Source organism: Populus alba, chromosome 11 (genome assembly GCF_005239225.2).
Source record: "Populus alba chromosome 11, ASM523922v2, whole genome shotgun sequence".
NCBI lineage: Eukaryota > Viridiplantae > Streptophyta > Magnoliopsida > Malpighiales > Salicaceae > Populus > Populus alba.
In genome coordinates, this window is record NC_133294.1 from 7,765,192 (window position 1) to 7,789,045 (window position 23,854).

Genomic DNA, 23,854 nt, shown 5'->3' on the forward strand with positions numbered 1-23,854 from the left:
TGACTTTCAGTGTAACTTGTTTTGTCTTGTTACTTCGTCAATAGGATGGCCTTGACAAGTATTAAATAAATTTAGTTTGGTGTCAATGTACATTCATACTTCGAAAAAATAAAATCTACGAACCAAATAAATAATCTAATTTTATAAAAAGAATATACTATCATCTTGGAGTGAAGAATGGAGTTACAAATAAAAGATTTTTTATACAAAAAGATAAGCAAAAAAATAAAAATAAAAATTAAGAATAAGAATCAAATTGAAAACATCAATATATGATAAAAATTTGAATGTCTAAAATTTTTGGACTTATTTTTTTACATTTAAAAAATAATAAATATAAATCAAAAAATGTATACACATATAAGATTAAATAAATTATGAACCATTTTGTAAATAAATTTCACAAAACAATCATGAAAAATTAATAAATATGTAATTCAAAAAATTTAAAAGACTAATGTAAATCAAGATATTTAATATTATAACATAGGTCATTTATTTGATTTTGTTTAACAAATTTTTTTTATTCAAATTAATCTATATTAGAAATCAATGCACACAAAATTTATTGAATAAAATAAAAGAAAAATATACTATACAAGGCTACATACATTAAAAATAGTATAAAAAATACATATTGCATCTCTATATATATAAAAAACAATACAAGTAAATTATACTAACCTTTTAAAAAATAAAACACCTAATATAATTAAATAATAATCATTGTTTAAAAAAAATTAAATAAGACAAAAAAAAAATCATAGAGGAGCATTAACTAAAACATGTATTTACAAAATTATGTTTGCATGCAAATAAGGGTATTAATAAAAATATCATAAAAAAAAAAAATTTGAATGAAGTTAAGCACTACTGCCCCATAGAGCCAGACCTTGCACCTTGGGCACCCATAAATAGCCCGCACACGAGCTTTTATTTATTTTTTAATTAATAGTTATTCACCCCAATTGTCTGCAAAAAAAAGAAAGAAAGATGGTGCGTCGTCTATAAGTGCCCAAAATCTAGTTATCGGTGTGGCGGGAAAAACATGGTTTTATTTTTATCCAAAAACTTATTTTCAACCAATTCTTGATTCAAAACACTTTGAGAATCTTATTTAACCACTTCATGATCTCTAAAAACGCAAAAACAAACCGTCCCAAAATCTAAAATTAACTTGAAACTTGAAATCTTTCAAAGCTTAAATATGTTTTTTTAGGTGTTTTTAAGATAAAAAAAAAAAAAACAACAACTAATCTTCAACGCTCTTCATCATATGGAACCATTTAACAAAAAAAAAATAGACCATTCTAGTAGCAAAAATCTTCTTTAACAAAAATTTTCTCTCTAACATGGAATCTAGTGAACTCATCTTTCTCCTCCAAAAAAAAAAAATAATGAAGTTCGATACTAAAATGTAATGTTTAACAATTATAAAACCAATTATCTAATAACTTAAAAAGATAAAAAGATTAAAATGAATTTTATATACAAATTGCAAAGACGTAATCTATTTTACTCGTGTTTTTCACTTCAATTCTCTATCTTTTATTTCAACCCTCAACCCCCCCTCCCCCAAAAAAAAATACGTGAATGGCTCTAATTTGAGCTTAAAAGGGCTCAATTATATATAAAAAAAAAATTCATGAACTAAATTTAAAATCTTCAAAATTTTTTTGCCATCCGGAGCTGTTTTAGCTTTGTACATAATATAATATAATGTATAATTATGTTAACACTGGCAATATTTCACTGTCCAAGACAAACTCGTAAAGTCAGGCTATTAGTAGGTGTTAGCAATCAATAAAGGCCGATTCAGATCCACGTGACATTTTTTAGCCATTTGACTGTATTTGCAATATGGTCATAGTTCTTTAGTATATGGACGTAATTATTAAACAAATATTATAGAAAGGTACAATCTTAGCTTTGTAAATCTCATAACAGAGGGGGGATAAGTTCTCTCAGCAGAGAAGAACAGGCTAAGCAATCTTTAGGCATATTTTGGGTATTAGAGATGTTCTTTTCCCTCAGGTATGCATTCCTCATATCAATTCTAGCTTTGAGTTGCTTGGAGACAGAAAGATTGGCTGCTGCTGAGCTTCCTCAAGATGAGGGTACGAGTTTTCTACCATATTTGCTGTTTTCTTTGGTTCTAGGTGGAGTTGTGATCTAAAAAGTTTCTTTGTGATTTGACAAGAATAAAGTACAAGTACCTTTACTTTTCTTTACTATATCTGGTGTCTATTGGGAGTTTATGGTAGAGGTAAACTACATTTCTGAATGATGAAATAACTTAGAGGTGAAGTGATGTTAACAGTTTTATGAAACATGGATACCTCTAAAGATTTTCTCGTCTTTGTTACTTGAGAAGTTCCTGTCACTTAAATCTAAAATTTCTGTTCCGATTATTAAGGTTTCTGCCGGTTTTAGTTATTAGTATTACTCGGGTAGAAATTCCCAGTTCGTTTTGCTCTTACGGATTCAAAATTAGAGTTATCAGGCAAGAATTGCTAACTTCGGTTGTAAAACCATAAAAAAGAAAGAACAATAAGATGAAGAAAAGGTTAGCTAGTCTGTAGTTTGGAGTTCTATATGCAGGGATTAATATCTTGAACTGCTTTTTGTTTCAAATTGTGACCTTGCAACTATTGTTTATTGATGTATGTAATCTAGTGGATGCTTTAAACCTGATTACCAAAAAGTTGGGGGCCAGCGGCTGGAATTTCAATGCTGATTCTTGTGGAGAATATCTTCCTCGAGTCCGGCCAACAGATCCAGAGAGGAACATTAGTTGTAACTGCAGAACTGAGAACAACACCTGCCATATTGTTTCCCTGTATGTCTTCTCTCTCTGAGTTGAAATTTAACTTATTGCTCCTTTATATATCTGTATAGATATGTGAATTCACCCAGTCCATAACAGGAATCAGACAGTGTTTAGAATAATGAAAATCCATTCAATCTAGATGTGAAGACATGTTTCATAAGAGGTAGAATGTTGATGGTTAATTCATCTTAAAATAGGTGTGAGTTTATTTCCTTTGTAATTAGTAGCTTGTAGAATTATTGTGCTTGTGCTTGTGCTTGTACTGTTGCTTATTTCTGCCTATAGGTGCATGTATAATAAAGCTTCCAATTTTGCTTTACTTTTTTTGTGCTAGAAAAAGTAATTTTGGGTTTTTTTCCTTGAATTTCAGGAAGTTCAAGCGTTTTAGTCTTGCTGGAGAACTTCCACCTGAACTCATTCAGCTTCATTATCTTGAAAGCATGTAAGCATATGTATAACTATGTGCTTGCATACTGTTTTGTTTTCACATCATAGTAGTCGAATTACTTGCGAAGAGAATGTAAATTCTGAAGAGTACTTGTTCTTTTTCTTTCGACCGAACAACAGGGGGTTCGTATAATTGTTTCCTTTGTTATGCATTTTTCTTTGTGTTTCCTAATCATTTATGAAACAAGAAATGATCCATGAGAGTTTTTAAATCGTGTTTTACTGGCTTGGCAGTGATCTTTCTTACAATTACCTTAATGGGTCTATTCCAAGTGAATGGGCTTCATTGCAGCTGAAATCGATGTAAGCAATTGTCTTCTTCTTATCTATCTTCATTTTAAACTGGCAACTTAATTGTTTAACTAAGCAACATTAGTGCAGTTCTCTTCTTGCAAATAGATTATCAGGGAATATTCCAAGCTATCTGGGGAACTTTACCAGTCTTACATACTTGTAAGTGTTCATATTCAGTTTTACTGGGCTTTTGCATGACAATGTGATAAGATTATAATTGAAAGATTAGGCCTCGATCATAGTTTCTTGCAGATGGTATTTATAGTTCTGCTAAATAGCATGAAAGAAGCGAAGTTAGCGGTTTAAGCAAAATTGCCTTCCTTTTCTTTTCCTTTTCCTCTTCAAAATACACTGTTTTTTCTGTGCATACGCTCAATTGAATTGTAAGGTGCCACTTTCGCCAATGCCATTCTGCAATTATGGAGAAATGAATTTGTTGATACAATGAATTGTACCAGCAGCCTAATTGTAATTTCTTAACAGGGACCTTGAGTTAAATCAGTTTTCTGGAATGATCCCGCACGAGCTTGGGAAGTTAGTTAACCTTAAATTTTTGTAAGTAATTTCATGGATGATTGCTTCTAAGCCATTTCTTTGACTGTCATCTTGCAGCTGGAGTATTTTTGGAGATTGATGTTAACCTTTCCTGCAGCTGTAGTATTTTTGGTGATTGATGTTAATATCTCTTGCAGGATTCTATCCTCCAATAAACTGGACGGAAATTTGCCTATGGAACTTAGTAAGCTGGGAAACCTGACTGACTTGTAAGCATTTCTGAATGAAACCTCTATCTCTGTACATAAGATTCAATAGAAATAAAGTGAGCGGTCTTCATTCCGCAATGCAGTCGGATAAATGACAACAACTTTAACGGGAGCATACCAGATTTTGTAAAAAACTGGAAGCAACTTAAAAGACTGTAAGATTTACATCCATCCAAAGGTTTTTTTTCTCCTTTTCAATGTTATGAATTGAGGAAGCAGGAGGAAAGTTGTCTTATTTTGTTGCTGTCGAAGTTCATTGGTTGATTTGATTAACTGATCTAATTCAGAGAAATGGTAGCTAGCGGACTGGAAGGACCCATTCCATCCTCCATCTCTGCTTTGGAAACATTAACAGACTTGTGAGTGAAATTTCTTGATTACTCTACTACAAATGTCTATTGCATTATTTTTCTTGGTGAATACTGTACTTAATTTATTATCAATTTATAAGCCAACTTGCCATTTTATGTGCAGGAGGATCGCTGATATAACCAGCACAGATCAGTCATTTCCTGATCTTAGTAACATAACAGGCCTCACAAGACTGTATGCTCACTTCTTATATCCAGTTTCTGTTTACGAATGCATACAGTTAGGCTACCATATCACCAGCACATCTGACATACTCACTGTTGGACTTCCAGGTTGTTGAGGGGTTGCAATATATCTGGAGAAATTCCCTTATACATATGGGAAATGAGTAAACTGCGAATTCTGTAAGCATGGCCTACGATTCCTATTTATTTGATGAGTACTCCATTATGTTTCTCAATGTGACTTTACCATAAACACATGCTTGAAAAGTGAAGCTCCTACATATCATGCATGAAAATGTCAGAAACTAAGCAGAGGTATTCTGTTTGGCAGTGCTAAGCAGCATGTGCAGGCTCTTATACTGCAAGACAGCAAATACTTAAAATAACTCTAAATTTATGTGTCCAACTAATTTATGCATGTCACACAGCCAAATATAACATCGGAAAATGTACAGATGCAGCGAAGCCTGAAAGTATCCCAAAGAATATTTGTGCCATGGATACGTGCAAACACTTCTTGTCATCTGACATATCAGAAAGGAAGGACCGGGCCTTGTGTTCTTATGAATTTTCATTTCTTGCTCAGGGATCTCAGTTTCAACAAGTTCCGCGGGAAGCTTCCCAATGCCATAACCACAGAGACACTTGTATTTATGTAAGTAATGGAACCTATAGACTATAGCAAGCCGCGGTATGCTACTCTGCAATATCCATGATGCTAACTACTCCTTGTTGTCTGCATCAGCTTTCTAAGTGGAAACCTTCTCACCGGAAATATACCAATGTTTAGAAAAGGAATGACCGTGTAAGTATCTCATTTCTTTGTCTTTGATACTTGAAGTTTCTTCTATTCATTGAGGGATGAATGCACATCCATCCTTGTAAGGGAACATAAGCGCTCGTTTGCGTTTGGTTTCTTTGAACTTGTCATGATATCTTACTAGTGCTAGGTGGAAACCAAATCAAAGATTAGAACACCCTATTGAATACTGAAGCTGCGGCGGCACTATGCTTGAGGAAAACCTTTTTTTATATCCATCTATCTAATTAATATAAGGACTAAATAGGTGGCATGTGTTATATCACGGGTTGGGTCAATTTTTTTCTAATATAAAAAAAAATATTAAAATGATAATCTAAATTAATCCTGGTTAACTTTACTAGTATGCGACTCGGGATATGAGATCAAGATAAACTGTAAAAAAAAAATAAAAAATTGAAAAACTCAAAATCCAATAATCTAATGTCAAATGATGAAAAAAGATCAATTTTAAAAAAAAATATTTCGAAGAAAAAAAACTCAAGTCAACCCGAGTTAATTTGACAAACTAACCACTTGCAATATGAGATCGAGATAAAAAAAATTAGACTATCAAAAGAAGGACCTAGTAAAAAAGACCAAAATTCAAAAATCTTTTAAAACAAAACAAATAATAATCAAAAGAATAAGAATCAAAATTGATATAAATGTAAACAGAAGGACACAATCTTTTTTTTTTGAAGGGCTGACTCGAAAAAAAAAAAGTTTGTTGGAGACCAACTATGCCTTTGTCACAAGCACATGCCACGCTGCCACGCTGCTCCTAATGCTGCCCCGAATGGAAAAATTTGGTAATCGTGCGGGCCGTCTGAAGAGCATAGGAGTTGTCATGCGCAAACACGTGTGTTGTTCACATCAACGTGTGTGTGTATATATATAATTTATTCAAATTACAAAGGAACCCATAAGTAAGGCTAAAATAACAAAAAAGAAACAAAAGAAAAATATTAAACACCCTTGAAAGCAATCTGTGTTTTTTTTTAAACTTAAAAGGCAACCTTGTAACTCCTCCTGTAACTTTAGTATTTAAATAAAAAGAGAAGATGAAAAAGCTTCTATGTGCAATTTTTTTTTTTTTTTTGTTGGCTTTCAAGGATTTTAGAGTAAATACACAGATCACTTCAAAAGGACAAAAAACCCTTGACTAAAAGTCATATACTTTTTTACTTTTAAGAGAAATAAGATAATTTAACTATGCTAAAAAAAAGTGAACATATCATTTTTTTTCCTCATCAATCTTGTAATGTCCAGTAAATTCATTTAAAAAGATGATTTTTCCTTGCACCGCAAGCTTTATAAGTTTTGATGAGAGGGGTAAAATCATTTATGGTATTCCAATGAACAAAGTAATGATCAAGGGGTGATAAAAACACTGATGGTTTTTAGGTTTTTTTTTTTTATTTTATTTAATATATATACTAAAAAAATAGTACTTTTTTTTTTGTATATAATTTGGCTTTCTTCCAATGAAATTAAATATTTCAAAGTAAGAAATGATAAAAACAATGGTTAATTTCCCGAAATTTAAGAGAAAGGAAGTTTGTGGTTGTGGATGCTGTTGTTAGAAGACACTCTCTTCGATTATTGAAATTCATATACTGTCATAACTATACACCATAACCTCAACATATTGAAAAGATGGTTCTGCTTCTCTCTGCATGCAGAGATCTTTCCTATAATAATTTCTCGGAACAAAGCATTGGGCAACCTGCTTGTCAGCAGAAAACGTAAGTACAATCTCTCTCTACATCCTTGCATCTGTGTTCATGCAAGTGTTGAATAGAACTCTCTGTTTCTGTATTTCTCATTTTTCACCATTATATGGGAGACCTCAGGGCTGCTTTAACTATTATTCCATTTTTATTTTACCAGGGATGTAACTCTAAACCTGTTCCGAAGTTCTTCGATGGGAAATGACTTGTAAGTTCCTTTTCCTGATTTCTTATCATTAATTCTTGCTCCTAAAATAAACTAGATTGCCTATGTTACTTCAAATTGGTGTGACATCTCCCTGTGAAAATCTTTTTTTTTTTTATTTGTTATCATACATGAGATATCTATGATACTAATCTCTTTGCTTCACTTAACTAGAGGAGGAGCATGCATGGATGATCTCAAATGTGATAAGTGTAAGTATGATATTCAGAGAATTATTTTCAATTTATCACAGTGATCATGTTTTCATTTCATGAATTAGGCTTTAGCAGTTTCCTGGATCAATTGCTTTGTTTTAACGCTAAGTAGGTATGATCCTATGTGATCCAGCTTCCGTGCAGAGTTTTCCATTCTGCACTATGAATTCAGTAGGAGGACAACAGACATACCTGTACATGCTTGCACAAGTGCACGAATGTTTGCATGTCTTCAAGATTTCCAAGTTTTGACAAGCGAAATGTCATAAGGAAATTGTTCTCTTATTGATGCCCGGCTAACCATTATCCAGCTTACCTATCAAAATGTGTTGAAATTTTTTTTCCTCCCATCATTTTGTTTTACGGCAGTTCATATGTTCTTGTTCTCTCCAAATGCATTGCAGCAGAAATATAAAATAAGAGAGTTTTCTCAACGAGAGCAGTGAATTAGTTTAATTAGTATGATAGTGTTGTTAAATTTTTCCATGTTATTGAATGGAGATTTCTTAATGTGAAATGGTGTATATTTTTCAACCTGCAAAACATGGTTAGCCTTTTAACTTAAGCCGTCTTAATAGAGCTTCCTTTTAAGCTGTCCTTTTTCTCTTGGCAGACTGGCACTCGTTGTACATAAATTGTGGAGGACAAAATGTTCAAATAAATGGCAGCACATATGAAGGAGATGGAGCAGTTAGTGGTGGTGCTGGCTTATTCTATCAGAGTGCGGATGAATGGGGACTTAGCAGCACTGGAGACTTCATGGATGACAATGATTTCCAAAACAGGGCTTACACTGAAAATGTGCCGTCATTAAATATTAATGAATTATACCAAACAGCACGCATTTCTCCTATTTCACTTACTTATTATCGTCGTTGTCTGGAAAATGGGAATTACACTGTGAGTCTACACTTTGCTGAGATCAGATTCACAAACGATAATACATTCAACAGCCTTGGAAGACGGTTATTTGATATCTATATTCAGGTGAGATAGAATTGTAGATTGTGAGATAGAATTGAATAACACAATATGACAATTGAGAGTTGAAAATATTTATCTATTCATATATTTAAACCGCTATGTTGATCTTGTCATGTTTCTGGAAGGATTCATTTTAGAAGGGTTATTTTAAAAAAGAAACGGCATTCTTTAGATCACAGTACAATGGATGGCTTGCTAGTGACAATAAGATCATGGTTATCTGTTTGTGTCCTGTCAGTATAGAAGTTCGACAATTCCAAATTAGGTTGTTTCACTAAGTTACTTTCCTTTGGTCTCATTCTTAGATGCCAAACATTTATTTCTGCCCAACTGAATGCAAATAAAATGTTTGTCTAACTAATGGAATGAGGTGCTACTGCTTTACTTTATTGCAGAATAATCTAGTTGAGAAGGATTTCAATATAGAAGTTCAGGCTGCTGGGGCTGCCAAGCCAGTCACAGAAATACACAATGCTACTGTCACAAATAATATCTTGGAGATCCGCCTATTTTGGGCTGGCAAAGGGACTAGAAGAATTCCTGTTAGTGGAGTCTACGGTCCCCTTATATCAGCTATTTCTGTTGATCCTAGTAAGAAATTCTTGCTTTGGTATCTTCTGCTATGGTTACTGTTGTAAATAGTAGTGATGATCACATCTTCAAGAAGTTAAAAGAAGAAGTAAAAGAACCTCAGAAGTTAGGGAAATGAATAAAGTAGCTTGTTTTTCTGGTCAGTTAAATATGTTATCTCAAAGAGAATACATGTTAGGGGTGATAAGTTATGCTAGTTCAGCATGCATGATGATCTAGTTCTAGTGTGTCATTCTAGTTCCTGCAAAAAAAGGAGAAAAATGAAACGGAATGTTTTTGAAGAGCATTGGTTTCTCCTGATTCAAACATTTTCAGATACATAAATGAAAAGTTACAAACACTGATCAATTTTTACAGAAGAGAATAAAGCTTTTACTGAACAAATATTTTATAATTAACCAATATCTGAGGTAAAATCATGAAATCTTAATCAATGGGTTGCCTAAATTTAGAATATATTTTCCTCGTTTGTAAGCTTTTCAGTTTTGTTTTAGCACAATTACTTATTTGGTTCTTTTTTGCAGACTTCAAACCACGTTTTTCAAGAGGGGAGAAGACAAAAACTGTGCCAATAATTGTTGGAGTTGTAGTAGGCTTTTGTCTAATATTCTCAGTACTAGCTATCTTTTGGTGGAGATGCTGTTTCAGAAAAAATAAAAAAAGACAAAAAGGTTTGGGCTATTTCAGACGGATATCTTTGCTTTGCATTGGATAGTTGTTAAATGTTTATGTGCTGGTTTAAAACATGACATCATGGGGACTGCTGTCTTTTTTTTATGGCAGAGGAAGTTCTCTACAAATCAGCCCTTATTGTGCAGCCGTTTTGTGTTCGTTTCAAGATTCTTAGCTACTGTTTCAGTGTCCAACTAGTTTAGACTTCCTGCACCAATATCATGCGTATAATTTCCATATCAAACCTATGTCAATTACTCCCATGTTGCATAAGTCATTAGTGCTTAATATATAAATTTCTGAAGGCTTTTTCAAAATTTAGGACATATTGTGGGAGGCTTTACTTGCTAGCCATCTAGTTAGGTGTTTTATAAATTCTTATGATGTGCAATACTTGAACGGGGCTTGGAATTGGCTCTTTTGCCAGGGGTGCTATATTAGCAATTATAAAATAAAATTTGGCCTACCATTCTTAAGGGCCATTAGAAAACCTATAATTATACTCTTTACTTCTCTTTGACTTTGCATACTGCACAAGGCAAACAAAGTGGAAGAGAAATTTCAATCACACGTAACGGATATGATTTCTCTTACCATGTGTTGAAACCTGCTATGAGCATGATCTCTTGAGCATCTCAGGATTATTCTTGTCTCAGATAGTTGTTTCTGGGACGCAGTATGCAAAACAGTAGATTACTTGTTCAAGCTCATGTGGCATATCAATAAGAAATACAAAATATATAGAGAAGTATAGCACCCAACTTGTAGGTGTGAACATATTTTCTATATAGCAAACTTTAGGTTTCGGTACAGATTCATGAAGTTGTTTGACCGATTTCTGTTTTTGATAGGTCTTGAAGGAATAGAAATCCAAACAGTTTCTTTTACTTTAAAGCAAATTAAAGCTGCCACAGACAATTTTGATCCTGCAAACAAAATTGGAGAAGGTGGATTTGGACCAGTTTACAAGGTATTCTCTAGGTATTTTCTATTCTTTAATTGCCATTATGAAGCCATGAATGTATATCTTACTTCAAGGAGGTTACTGAAGATAGTATTTTCACAACTGCTATGCAGGGATTGTTACCTGATGGTACTGTGATTGCTGTGAAGCAGCTGTCTTCTAAGTCAAGTCAGGGAAATCGTGAATTTTTGAATGAGATCGGTGTGATTTCATGCATGCAGCACCCTCATCTTGTAAAACTTCATGGTTGTTGTATTGAAGGAGATCAACTATTGTTAGTATATGAATACATGGAAAACAACAGCCTTTCCCGAGCATTGTTTGGTAAGTAAGAATATACTTTCATATAAAATAAAAGAAAATTCTGGAAAATTACATGCAGTTAAATGATGTTCTTTTTTTCAAAAGCATTGTTTCCTTGGATGATTAAGCACAGGTCCAGAACATCAGCCACATTTGGACTGGAAAACCAGGCAGAAGATATGCGTCGGAATTGCCAAAGGTTTAGCTTTTCTACATGAAGAATCAAGGCTTAAGATTGTTCATAGAGACATCAAAGTCACCAATGTTCTCCTTGATAAGGATCTCAATCCTAAAATATCTGATTTTGGGCTGGCTAAACTTGATGAACGAGATAAAACTTTCATCAGCACCAGAGTTGCTGGAACTGTGTAAGTCACATGTTTCTTGCTGAAAGAAGTTTTAGTGCATATTCTAACGTTGTTTGGCTAAAAAGGGGCACTGCATGATTTTGATGTGCAGAGGATATATGGCACCAGAATATGCATTATGGGGTCGTTTGACATATAAAGCAGATGTTTACAGTTTTGGAATTGTGGCACTGGAGATTGTGAGTGGGAAGCATAACATGAGTTGTGGGCCAGGGAATCAATACTCTTGTCTTCTAGACTGGGTAAATCACAAATATTAACATCTGTTTATTCAATTTCTTCAAGTTTCTTTTAATGATCCACCTCAGTTTTCACCTCCACATCTCTAGGTTTATACTTATTGAACTCCTTTATGGTTTTTGTTTTTATTAATCCCTTTAAATTGTCCACCCATTTAGAGACATCACATCTGATTTGAAGAGAAAATTATATCTCTAGTCAGGTCAATCAGATCCGTGGAAGAGAAGTTCTGTAATGCGAATGTTTTTACAGATGAACTAATGCGGATTTCCCTGCATTTCAGGCTTGCCATTTAGAACGAAATGGAAATTTAATTGAGCTAGTGGATCGGAAGCTGGGGTCTGAATTCAACAGAGTAGAAGCACAAAGGATGATAAAAGTAGCTCTCTTGTGCGCAAATGCTTCACCATTACTAAGGCCAATCATGTCTGAAGTTGTTAGCATGCTCGAAGGAACTAGGATCATACCTGAAGTGATCCCTGAACCAATTAGTGAAGATTTAAGGTTCAAGGCCATACGAGGGCATCAGGAACAGACAAGAAGTCTGCGTGAGAGAGGCAAGCAGACGATCTTAGACAGATCCGCTAACAGTAGTTCCTACGTGTGTACAGATGATGATATATGGGAAACCGATACTGAGTCAAATGTGAGGTCTAACACGAGGAGCAAACACCATGAAAGCCCGGGTCAGGTTTCAACTTCAATATTGCCGGTAACAGCCTCTTCCTCGACCTCTGTTCAGGATCTTTTTGACATCGATATAAATTCCTGACAAGGTACCCTGTGTTTTCCACGACAGCAGAATCGCGTAGTGTGATGTTTATAGGCCTTCTTCACTGGTGTAAAAAAAGAAGAAGAAGAAGAAGATTTTGAACCTTTTAGGATCATCAAATACATTCGTTTCAAGTAACTACAGATCAGTCCCAGATGTGGATTTGGATGTGTGTTTGTCCTTGTTAGTGTATTAATATTTATTCGGACTCCGGCATTCGTTCTGTAAATTCTCTTCTTACAACTATCCACTTTGCTTTGAAGTTCTTTTTATAATGCTATTATGTCTATTATTGCCTACAAAGTATGGATACATAACTCGAGATGCTTTTTTGTACTCCTTCTCAACCGTGGCTGCTAGCATTATCACAGTTAGGGCCAAAGTAGAATAACTCTGTTTTTTAAGGGGGCCAGCCCTAGCTATGACATGTTCTCCAAGTAAGAATATCTACCCACCGGATTGATAAAAAAAAAAAAAAAATTAACATAAGAAAGAATGTAGTTGTTGCCAGCTATAATCTAACAATAATTTTTATTTATTGTGAATTAAAATCATGTTGTGGGAATTCTTTAAAAAAATTATTAATTATATGGCAATAATTATTATTTTTGTATGAAAATTTATAATTAAAATTTTATTGAAATAAAATGATTTGATGGTATAATCTCTATTCTTTTTTTTTCTCTTTTTTCGTTGAAGAATTATAACTCATTTGTTTATATGTTTTTTATTTAGAAATAAAAAATACAAAAAATAAATTTGTGCCATTTGAAATAAGGGTAAGAAAGGAATCTCTCAAATTAAAAAAAAAAAATTATCTCATCATCGTGCTCTTTTTTTCATTTAGACCTTTTTTTTACTAGAATCTATGTTTTTTTGAAAAAAAATTCTCATAATATGACCTGGTTAAAACCGTGTTGATTTGAAGGGAAAAAAATAAATCTAAAATGACATCGTTCTATCCTCTTTTTTTACATGCTAAGAAGATAACATTTTAAATTGACTTAAATCAACTCAAGTTAATTCAACAAACTCATAACCTAGATTATGGGCATAAGTAACCTTAATAAAAAAAATCTATTTTTTAATTGTATGATAATAAAAATTGACATGCATGGAAAATCCACCAAATAAAATGCAAGGAAAAAAAACAACATAGATGACACACTATTTTACCCAAGAAACATAAAAAATACCCTTTAAATCTCAATAAACCAATTTCTCAATCCAAAACACTCATAAAATAGTTAAAAACACAAAGTCAAGTGGAGAAAAATTATTTTTTTTCTCAACCCGAATCTACTTTCTTTGACAAGATGAAGGATAAAAAAAACATAATAATTGACTTAATGTTAAATAGAACTCATTGAACCAAAAATTTTTTTGTCTCTAGAATGTGAACAATTAATAATAGTCTTTCCTCTTCTATTTTTCAATGACTTTCCCTCGCATCCCTTAGACTAGAGACCTAAACATGAATAAAAATAAATTTTTGAACTAAAAAGTATAATTGTCAAACTGAAAAGGTCAAAATAAAAATTAAAAAAAAATCCCAAGGCTTGTTTTCCTAAAAAAGTATTAGGGCCAAAAAAAAGCTTCATGTCTCCCCACTTTCAATTGTGCTTCCCTTATTTTTATTTTTTTACAAACAATAAAATCAAGATTTTTCTTTTGCAAACCAAACACTAAATAAATAGCAGGATTTTGACAATACAAAAATCTGATATAAAACAAATCAAAATGAGTTATGAAACATAATCCCTTAACTAATGCAGCATAGAATGATAAAAAAAGATACAATTAATAACAAAAAAAAAGACATTGTTCCAAACTAAAGTGTCTTAACTCACATGTTATATAGTGATTGTGCAATGAAAAACTACAACCTTTTAGTTTTTTTCGTTAATTAACAATTATCATTAATATTAATAATTAATAAGGAAAACCAAAAGAGAAGGGATACTTAATGTTCATTTTCATTCATTGATGGGATTTAATAATTGAGTGTGTCAATTGAAACCTTAATTTTTAAAAATATATTGTTAGTCATAGTTTATATTATATAAATTTATAATGTTTTACATCGAAATGGTTAAAATTGCCTTGAAAAAAAAGTTAATGTCGTATATTAACAATGAATTTTTGATTACTATACATATTATTTTTGTTATATTTTATATAGCTTGTATTTAAAAATTTTCCATGGCTTAACTCTTTTATTTCCCTCCTCCATAAAATGATTGTTTTTATTAATTTTAATTTGTTGAGAATTTCAACAAATATTACTTATTTTGAAATTATAATTAATCTTGAAAATATATATTAACCAAGATAAATTGTCATGTTTTAAATCTATTTAAGAATTCACTTCATTTTGTTTTTTTTAATACATAATATAATGTATTAAAATGAAGTATAAGTTTTCAAATGACCCCTCTAAAAATAAGTATAATAGAAAAAATTACATTGACTTTCCTGTAGTTTAGTCATTTTATTATTTTGTCTTTATATTTTTAAAAATTACATTTTACATTCTTAGCCAACACAATATTTAAATTTAAATGAAAAAAGAACCTACCCTTATTTATAAAATTCTCAAATAATTTGTTAGTAATTGGTAAGGTGCCTTGGTTTATGATTTACATGCACTCCTAATGATGCGTTGATGAATTTTGCGTGAAAAACAATTATGTAGAATTGTGTATAATAATTTAATGCTTAAATCATTGTTCTTGTGATAGATTAATGTTGATATTCATGAGAAACTATTTAGGTAAATACGTAATTGAAAGGAATTTTTGAATTAGTATATTAAATTCTAACTAGGAAATTATATATGGGATGTTATGGTTATTTGATTTGGATATGAATAATTATGAAAGCAAGCGTGTTAATTAGAATAGAAATTGATTGTATAAAGATTTAAATAAAAATTATATAGAGTTAAGCCAAATGAATTCAAATTAAGGAAGATATATTAATTGTGAGAAGAGAATATCATAAAGATAAACATATATTTCATGAAATGAAGTTTTATTTTTATAAGAAAATGAAAGGGAAAAAATTGAGTTAATTAATAAAAGAAATGATTATGAACATGTTAATTAAGGAATTTTGACTAAAGAATATATAGATGGGAATAATGTAATAAAAAGAAGAAGACAAAATTTCTTGGAAGAAGAGATTTCATTAACCTAAAATAAATTTGATTCAATGATGCAAGAAAAGTTACAAGAGGGATGCAAACTTAAAGAATTATAGGACGCTCGACAGTCGCAAGTAGGTGAAAAGTATTCATCTCAAATAAAGTTATTTAAATTTTTAGAATGTTAGTATTTATAGTTACTAAAATGCTTAATTTCATTATTTAGTTGTGATCGTCATGCGAGAAATCTAGGTAATTTAATATGTTAAATAATTAGTATTCAAAAAGGGATTACTAGAAGATGTGGTATTCGATTAATTGGCTTCTTAAATGGGAATATTGGAATAATTAGTATTTATTTGAGGATACTAGAGTTCATGTGGTATTTAAAAAAAATACTAAATTAATTAGCTTTAAAAATAAGAATGATAGAATAATGATTATCCATGTGATGATACTAGAATCCATGTGTTATTTGGAAGAGAATACCAAATTAATTGGCTTCTAGAATGGAATGCTGGAATAATAAGTGTTTATGTGATGATATTAGAATTTATGTGGTATTTAAAAAAACATATAATAGTGATTGGCTTTTAAAATGAGAATACTAGTTAACGAGTATCCATGTGATAATACTAGAATTCATGTTGTATTCAAAAGAAAATACCTAATTGTTTAGTTTCCAAATTAGAAATGTCAAGTTAAAGGGTATCCATGTAAAGATACTAGAATTTATGTGGTGTTTGATAGAGAATACCAAATTAATTGGTTTCTAAAATGAGAATATTGAATTGATGTGTATCCATGTGAGGATATTAGTTTTTATTGGCATTCCATGTAAGGACTTGTAGATTTCTGTTAGAAATTCCTGGTTGATAAATACCTAGTTAAGTTGTTAGACAAAGAGATTGAGTAATCGAAAGGAATTATTGATGATTTTAGCAATGGATAAAATTTGTCAGATTAGTTGGATTGAATATTCTTCCTCAGAACAAGAATGAGTATATGGAAAGGACATTATTGTGAAATTATTGATTGAGAAATCTCAATTTTTTTAAGAAAATGATGAAGATGATGATCTAAGTAGCACAATTATGCAAATGATGATGTCCTGTTGCACATAAATTTCCGTCAAGATTAATGTCCTAGTACTGTACTTAAAGTTCCTATGCAAGTATTTTGTTGTAAATAGTTTTGTTCAGGAACGATTTATTAAAATAAATTATGAAATTAGCTTGGGTTAATATTTTGTAAGAGATGTCTTGGATGTTTACAGTATCAGGAATTTTATTTGATTATATTTAATATTTTATTAAAATAAATTTATAGTGGAAAAACATATAAAATTTATAATAAAAATCAATAAAATTTATTGAACAATAATTATATAAAAAAAATTCAAGGCTATACATATAATTTTTTTTATATAAAAAATAAATATTAATAAAAAAACAATCTATATAAAATTAATAAAAAAACTACAAGTATAAACATCTCTAAAATTTAAACATACTCAATATCATTTAAAAATAATCACAATCTAATTAAAACATAAACCAAAAATTTATTTGAAAAAATATAAACAAATGATGTATTATTTTTTAAAAAATTAAAAAATTAAAAAACAGAACCAGGTTAGGCGTTGTTGGGTCTGGCTTACCAGCTCCATGCCCGCCCCAATAAAGCAACGGCCTGTGTGCAGGCTTTCAATGCCAAGCCCTAGCACGAGCCTTTTAAAATAAACATTTAATGTCGTCCACCCTAAATAGTTAAAAAAATATGACGCATTGACAACATTAGCAAATGATGCATCACTTGGGAAACCCAGAATCCAACTACTGTGGTGGCCATAAAAATAGAATCACTTGTTTTTTTCACCTAAAATTTATTTTCAGCCCATTTTTTTACTCCAAAAAAAAAAATAACATCTTAGAGACCTTGTTAAACCAATTTATAGCCATAAAAAAGATAAAAAACCACTCTAAAACCCAAAATCCACCAAAAACAAAAAATTCTTCTTGAGTTTAGATCTATTGTTTTAGGTATTTTCAAGATTACAAAAAAAAAAAAAAAAACATCTAAACATAACCCTATCATTATATGAAATCTTCTGACAAAAAAATCAACTATTTTAATGGCTATAATTTTCTCCAACGATCACTTTCTCTATTTAGGTTGGAATTTAGCAATTTCCTTTCTCTTCTCCCAACATAAAAGGATAATAAATAAATAAATAAATAAACAAATAAAGTAGGGTATCAAAATGTGTTGTCTTGAAATTCAAGAGATTAATCATCTAATATCTAAAAAATATGAAGGATTAAAATGAAAATTTTAACAAAATTTTCTATTTGCCCCTGTGTTACCTAAGATTTTCAGTTCAGTTCCTTAACTTTCAATTTAATCCTCTCTTTTATATAATTGGGGGCTAATTTGTGCTCAAAAAGACAAAATCACATAAAATAAATGTTCAAAAACCAAAGTAAAATTATTAAAACATGCACGGCTTCAATCCATGTCCATAGTAAATTTTGAAAGTGTATAGTATTCTTTTCTACGGTAAAAGATTAATGCTTTTTAGCTTTATATATAATTAAGGAAATATAAAATCCTAAATTCTTATTTGAGAGACCCACTTTCTCTAAAATAATTATTTACTAATGATTTCTGCGGGATATTTGTTTAGCCCACAGTAATTATCCTAAGGACCAAGGAGACGAGGAGCTGGGCTTGTCTGGTGTTTAGCCCACAGTAAACAAGTACTTGGGCTGAGCCTAGCTAGAACATTTAGGGTTCAGTCTAACAAAACTATCCGCGAGAAGGAAGCTAGGGTTTCAAACGCTCACTCGGATGCTATTTCTGTGAAGCTTAAAAAGAGAGAGAAAAAGAGGAAACGTTACTGGTGGTGGCCGCCGGCTTCTCTCTCAAGCAAAGAAAAATTTTAAAAAATGGTTACCTTCAGGGTATGTGACATTAACATCCTTAATTATATTATGTTGTGTTTCGTCATTCATGGATCTAAACAGAAAGATGGTTGATTGTTTGTTTGTGGGGGAAAACAGTTTCACCAGTACCAGGTGGTCGGGAGAGCACTTCCAACACAGAGCGATGAGCATCCTAAGATCTACCGCATGAAGCTTTGGGCAACTAACGAGGTCCGTGCCAAATCCAAGTTCTGGTATGTATCTATTTTCACTTCTCTCTATTTTTGTTTGCCATAATATCTGTCTTTGCTGCTCTATAATATTTCGCTAACTCTGCGATGCCTCTTGTTGATTATAGGTACTTCTTGAGGAAGCTTAAGAAAGTCAAGAAGAGCAATGGACAAGTTCTTGCCATCAATGAGGTATGAGAGCTTATTTGGGCCTCTCTTGTTTTGAAGTATTTTTCATTTTTTTTTGTAATTTTTAATGTTTAATTGACTGGTCTCCCTGATGGTATTGACAAATGAAGTGGTGGTGAGTGGTAGCTGTTGCTTGCTTTGTAATTCATGTATACTTGTGGTGTTGAATTTCCCAGTTTTTGGCTTGCTTGAAACAAAGGCTGTGATGAATGTTTCCGTTCATTGTTTGCTGTTTATTCTTTTAATTGTTACATGAAGCATATTCTGACAAGTGGAAAGAAGAATATGACCTATTTGAAATCTTATTGCATAGTTGCTTGGATTTTGTTACATTGCCTATGGCATGTTGGATAACTCGATTTATTAACTACGACAATAAGATTTGTGGCTTTTAGGTGTCCTTGCTATTTTTGCTTGATGTTTTTCTCCTTCTTCTTCAATCTTTAATTGGGCTTCTAGGTTAAATCTTTGTCTTTGTTTTTTGCTAGTAAAAATGTTTTGTGTTTTAAAGCTAGTAGTGGAAAATTTAAAACAAGAGAAGCATAAGAAGTTTCAAATTTCCCTTGCTTGGAGCAACTTAGTAGTCTAGAGAAGCTGTACACTAATTTCTCTTATATCTAGATTCCTATGGGCATGATATGTGAAAAAAATTGTTTACCTTTTAGGATTCCCTATTAAGATTTATGGTCCAATAACTATTTATCTTCAATTGAGGTTATGAATTTCATAATATCTTATGTGCTAAACTCCTGGCGTTGAGGGGTAGGAATGTTGGTTTTTGAAATGGTTGCATTGTCCTCAATTATTGGTTTGAGATCTATCTATGATTATTTTTTCCCTATTAAGGTCTGAAGCTACTGTGCAAAGCCTCAGAGTGGTTATTTATAGTGCCAAAGACACTGAACAATGAAAAATAGTAAAATGGGCTATAAAACAACAGTTTCAGTATAGTAAGACCATACTCTAGTTTTTAAAAGTTCACGCTATTTGGAACAATCATTTGATTCAAAAAATGGGTTCCTACAATTGGGATGGATCAGCTTTTTAAAACTCTTATTCTATTTTTATGTGATGAGATTTCTGAGGTTAATATGGTAACATCACAAAGTTTTGTTTATTTTGTTATTTTGTTTGTAATAGACTGGTAGGATTGAATTCAACCATTTCAGATTTGTTACAAACATAGAAATTGAATTAGAAATCAGATGAATTCAACTTTATTTCTAGAAATGAAATCAATTTTAGCATAGAATTGGTTTCAAATTACTTGTAAAGTAGGTTTTAGTAACAATTTGATTGGCTTAATTCATAATCAAGCATCCTTTTTTTCTAACTATAAAATCAAGCTACCGATTTCCTTAAATTACAAAATTACTTTCCCTAGAAATAATTCTTGGGGCTAGGGACAATTCTATTCACATGCTCTATGGAATAAAATACCTACATTTTTTTGTGTAAGTGGATCCCGCCAACATGCAAAAATGTGTTGGTTGATCACTACTTGGGGTGTTGATTGAGGTGGGTTGTCTTTAATGGTCCTACTAATGTTGAGTTTGGATTGGCAATTCAAATGAATGAAATCCTTGATGATGTTTACGATCAGCCCATGGGCCAACTTTGAACCTGGATTTGCATGTCTTCATTGCATGGGAGAATAAGCCTATTATATGTGGTTTTGCAGGTTCAAAGTGTGATCTTTTCAAATTGTCCAACCATGCATACATTGGGATTTTCTACATAAAGTTATGGTTGTTTTAGTTTCTTTGTGTTTGTGTTTTTAGAAAGTCAAAAACTTGTGCTAGTTAATATTTGTCTAGTTTTCTGTTCAAGCCATTTATTTGGGTCTCAATTATGTCATTTTAGTGTTTCCCCTAGACTTAGAGAGTTTTTCCAACTATATAATAACATCTCAGACCATATATTCGGATCTTGTTGAAAAATATGAATTGAAAAGTCTTTGACTTGGTCTTTTGGCAATCTATCAAGTTTTGTATCTCCTTTGTAAGTGGGGAATTTATTCCTGTAACTTTGTATCTCTAAATAAAGTGGTGAGTGATATGTAACTTTAGAGTGGTGAGTTCTTCATTTTGTATCTGTATCCCTTTGGTTTTGTACCTTAGAGTGGTGAGCGAAAATTATATTTTGTGTGAATCACTTGGTGCTTTGCAATTCATACCATCCCAATATCATGGGTACATGAAATAAGCCTGTGGCTTTTTAAGGAACACATAAATGTACTTCCCTGGAAATAAATATCCGGGCCAAGGCCAATTTTATTCACATGCTCTATGGCATAAAATACCTCAGTTTTTATGTGGTGTTGTGGGTTCCCACCAATGCAAACATGTGTTGGTTGATCACATTAACTTGACCTGGTTATTCAGGTGGGTGCATGGAAATAAGCCTGTGATTTTTTGTTTTGTTTCTTTAACTACTGGTATTAGTTTGTTAGAGCTTAAATTTACCAGTATTCTTGTGATATGTAAAGTCTATGAGAGGATAACTTCGAAAGAATAATTTTGACTAATAGTTTCTGCATAATGCATCTGGATAATTGAGATTTTGATGTTACATTGATGAATCTTGTATAGCTCTTTTGCTTGATGCCTTTGTGGGCCAAAATTTCATATTAATTAAGGGAAGGATAATACTAATTTGATGAATAAGCTAGTTAAATCCTTTAACAGGAAATGTGTCATTGTGGTACCTGTCCATCCAATGTTGCTAGTTGCTTGGAATCATAATTCTTTTGCTTGGATTTAGATGCATTTTCTGATAATTATTTTCTGATTGTAGATTTTTGAGAAGAATCCTACCACGATCAAGAATTATGGAATATGGCTGCGATACCAGAGCCGAACTGGTTATCACAACATGTACAAGGAATACCGAGACACAACTCTTAATGGTGCTGTTGAACAAATGTACACTGAGATGGCATCTCGCCATAGGGTGAGGTTTCCATGCATCCAAATCATCAAGACAGCTACCATCCCAGCTAAGCTTTGCAAGAGAGAGAGTACCAAGCAGTTCCACAACTCCAAAATCAAATTCCCATTGGTATTCAAGAAGGTCAGACCCCCATCCAGGAAGCTCAAGACAACATACAAGGCATCCAGGCCCAACCTGTTTATGTGATATGGTTGGTTGTTTTGCTGGTTCTTCTATTTCCGAGCTTGTTAGCTTTACTAGTTTGTTGAACTAGAGCAAATTTGATGCTAGATTTCTTGTTCGAATTGATTGCTTTTGGTGAGAGATTATATTGCTTTTGCTCACTCTTTCAAGTTTTAAAGATTACGTGATTTGTTAAGTTGCGTGTGAGCTCTATTTTCTTGGTGAATCATCGTGTATGTATTTGATGTCACGATGAAAGCTTTGGGGAGCCTTATTTTGGCTTCGCCAATTATAGAGAGCTGGCGGCTGGCGTTCCGCCTTATGATGTGGTTTTCAAATGTTGTACAGAAGAAAGAGAAACCTAACCAAAGCATGTTTACGTGAAAACATGTTCTATCAAACATTTTGGCATTAAGATGGCGATGCAGACACTTGTGGGGAGGCATTGTAAGCAATTCTCTGAACATGAATGGTCTCAAAAGTTCAGAGTTTGTCGGTGGTCACTAGGTAGTACGGCCCAAACCGATTGTAGATACGGCTATAGATTGTTGAACCCTCATCCCGTGTACTGTATTAGAGCTAGAATTTGAAAAAAACAATCATTTTTTTTATATATATTTTAGATTTATTTTTTAATATTTTTATATTATTTTGATGTATTTATGTTAAAAATAATTTTAAAAAATAAAAAAATATATTATTTTAATATATTTTCGAAAATATTTTGAAAAATAATTATAATTATATTATTTTAATTTTTTAAAATGTTTTTAGATTATTTTAATATATTAATATTAAAAATAATTTTAAAAGTATATAAAAAATATTTTAATATATTTTTAAATAAAAATACTGATGCGTACTCATTTGGCACCTTTATAGCAGGCGGCAATCCATGAATTTGGTCAATTAATCTATCTCTATATAAGATTTTAAAATACTTAATGGGTAGATCTCTTAATAACTTTGCGTTCTCATCTTTACTTTTGCAACAAAACAATCGATAAGTTATCAAATTGATGAAGACCTTCCAAAATTTGATTGATAACATTATATAAAGTTTAAATTTTAAACATGGAGCCATTACAAATTGATTTGTACTCATTCCAAAGATTTGTTTATTCCCTTGCTTCTTGAGCTTTAGCTTTAAGAGAATTTATTCTTTTGAATAGACTTGGATGAATGTGAGGACATACTTTAAAATTGTCTAGATATAATTTAGTCTTGAGTTTGATGATACTTTTCACAAATTTATTCATATTCTTATCAATTATGTGAATGCAAAGTAGATAGGTTAATTTTCTTAGGTAATGAGTTTGAAGATCTCTGTATTTTTATTGGTCAAAGTCACAAATGCACAAATTATAATAAATAATAAAGTGAATGCGTAGAGTATTGTTTCTCGATAATTTTAGCAAAAATTATCAATAAATACTAAAATTTATTAAATCACAATTTATTTGACAAATCAAATATGAAAGATTGCAAGAATAAAAAATTATATGAAAGCAAACAAGTGATTAAAAAAAATAAGT

General features: G+C 31.7%; 2 protein-coding genes across 2 annotated transcripts; both read left to right on the forward strand.

The window, feature by feature from the left end:
• The first annotated feature begins 1,834 nt into the window (after nt 1-1,834).
• Nucleotides 1,835-13,034, forward strand: LOC118060723 (probable LRR receptor-like serine/threonine-protein kinase RFK1). The gene is made up of 24 exons (XM_035073986.2): nt 1,835-2,117; nt 2,677-2,839; nt 3,201-3,272; nt 3,512-3,580; nt 3,659-3,730; nt 4,055-4,126; nt 4,264-4,335; nt 4,419-4,490; nt 4,623-4,694; nt 4,810-4,881; nt 4,980-5,051; nt 5,458-5,526; nt 5,617-5,676; nt 7,356-7,418; nt 7,564-7,611; nt 7,783-7,820; nt 8,437-8,810; nt 9,203-9,398; nt 9,923-10,069; nt 10,922-11,040; nt 11,148-11,358; nt 11,471-11,705; nt 11,797-11,947; nt 12,229-13,034. Exons 1-24 carry the CDS (start codon nt 2,018-2,020, stop codon nt 12,715-12,717), a joined length of 3,108 nt encoding a protein of 1,035 aa, XP_034929877.1. The 5' UTR covers nt 1,835-2,017; the 3' UTR covers nt 12,718-13,034.
• Nucleotides 13,035-18,666: 5,632 nt separating this feature from the next.
• LOC118060731 (large ribosomal subunit protein eL20) lies at nt 18,667-22,515 on the forward strand. Its single transcript, XM_035073994.2, has 4 exons — nt 18,667-18,825; nt 18,925-19,040; nt 19,145-19,208; nt 22,002-22,515. Exons 1-4 carry the CDS (start codon nt 18,811-18,813, stop codon nt 22,341-22,343), a joined length of 537 nt encoding a protein of 178 aa, XP_034929885.1. The 5' UTR covers nt 18,667-18,810; the 3' UTR covers nt 22,344-22,515.
• Nucleotides 22,516-23,854: the final 1,339 nt, after the last annotated feature.

What these genes read in the sequence shown, in the direction of transcription:
- LOC118060723 (XM_035073986.2), top strand. Translation starts at nt 2,018, where the DNA reads ATGTTCTTTTCCCTCAGGTATGCATTCCTCATATCAATTCTAGCTTTG. An exon ending in ACAGAGACACTTGTATTTAT is followed by an intron (nt 5,527 to 5,616) that starts GTAAGTAATGGA and finishes TGTCTGCATCAG; the next exon opens with CTTTCTAAGTGGAAACCTTC. An exon ending in GATTTGGACCAGTTTACAAG is followed by an intron (nt 11,041 to 11,147) that starts GTATTCTCTAGG and finishes ACTGCTATGCAG; the next exon opens with GGATTGTTACCTGATGGTAC.
- LOC118060731 (XM_035073994.2), top strand. An exon ending in CGTGCCAAATCCAAGTTCTG is followed by an intron (nt 19,041 to 19,144) that starts GTATGTATCTAT and finishes TGTTGATTATAG; the next exon opens with GTACTTCTTGAGGAAGCTTA. An exon ending in AAGTTCTTGCCATCAATGAG is followed by an intron (nt 19,209 to 22,001) that starts GTATGAGAGCTT and finishes TTCTGATTGTAG; the next exon opens with ATTTTTGAGAAGAATCCTAC.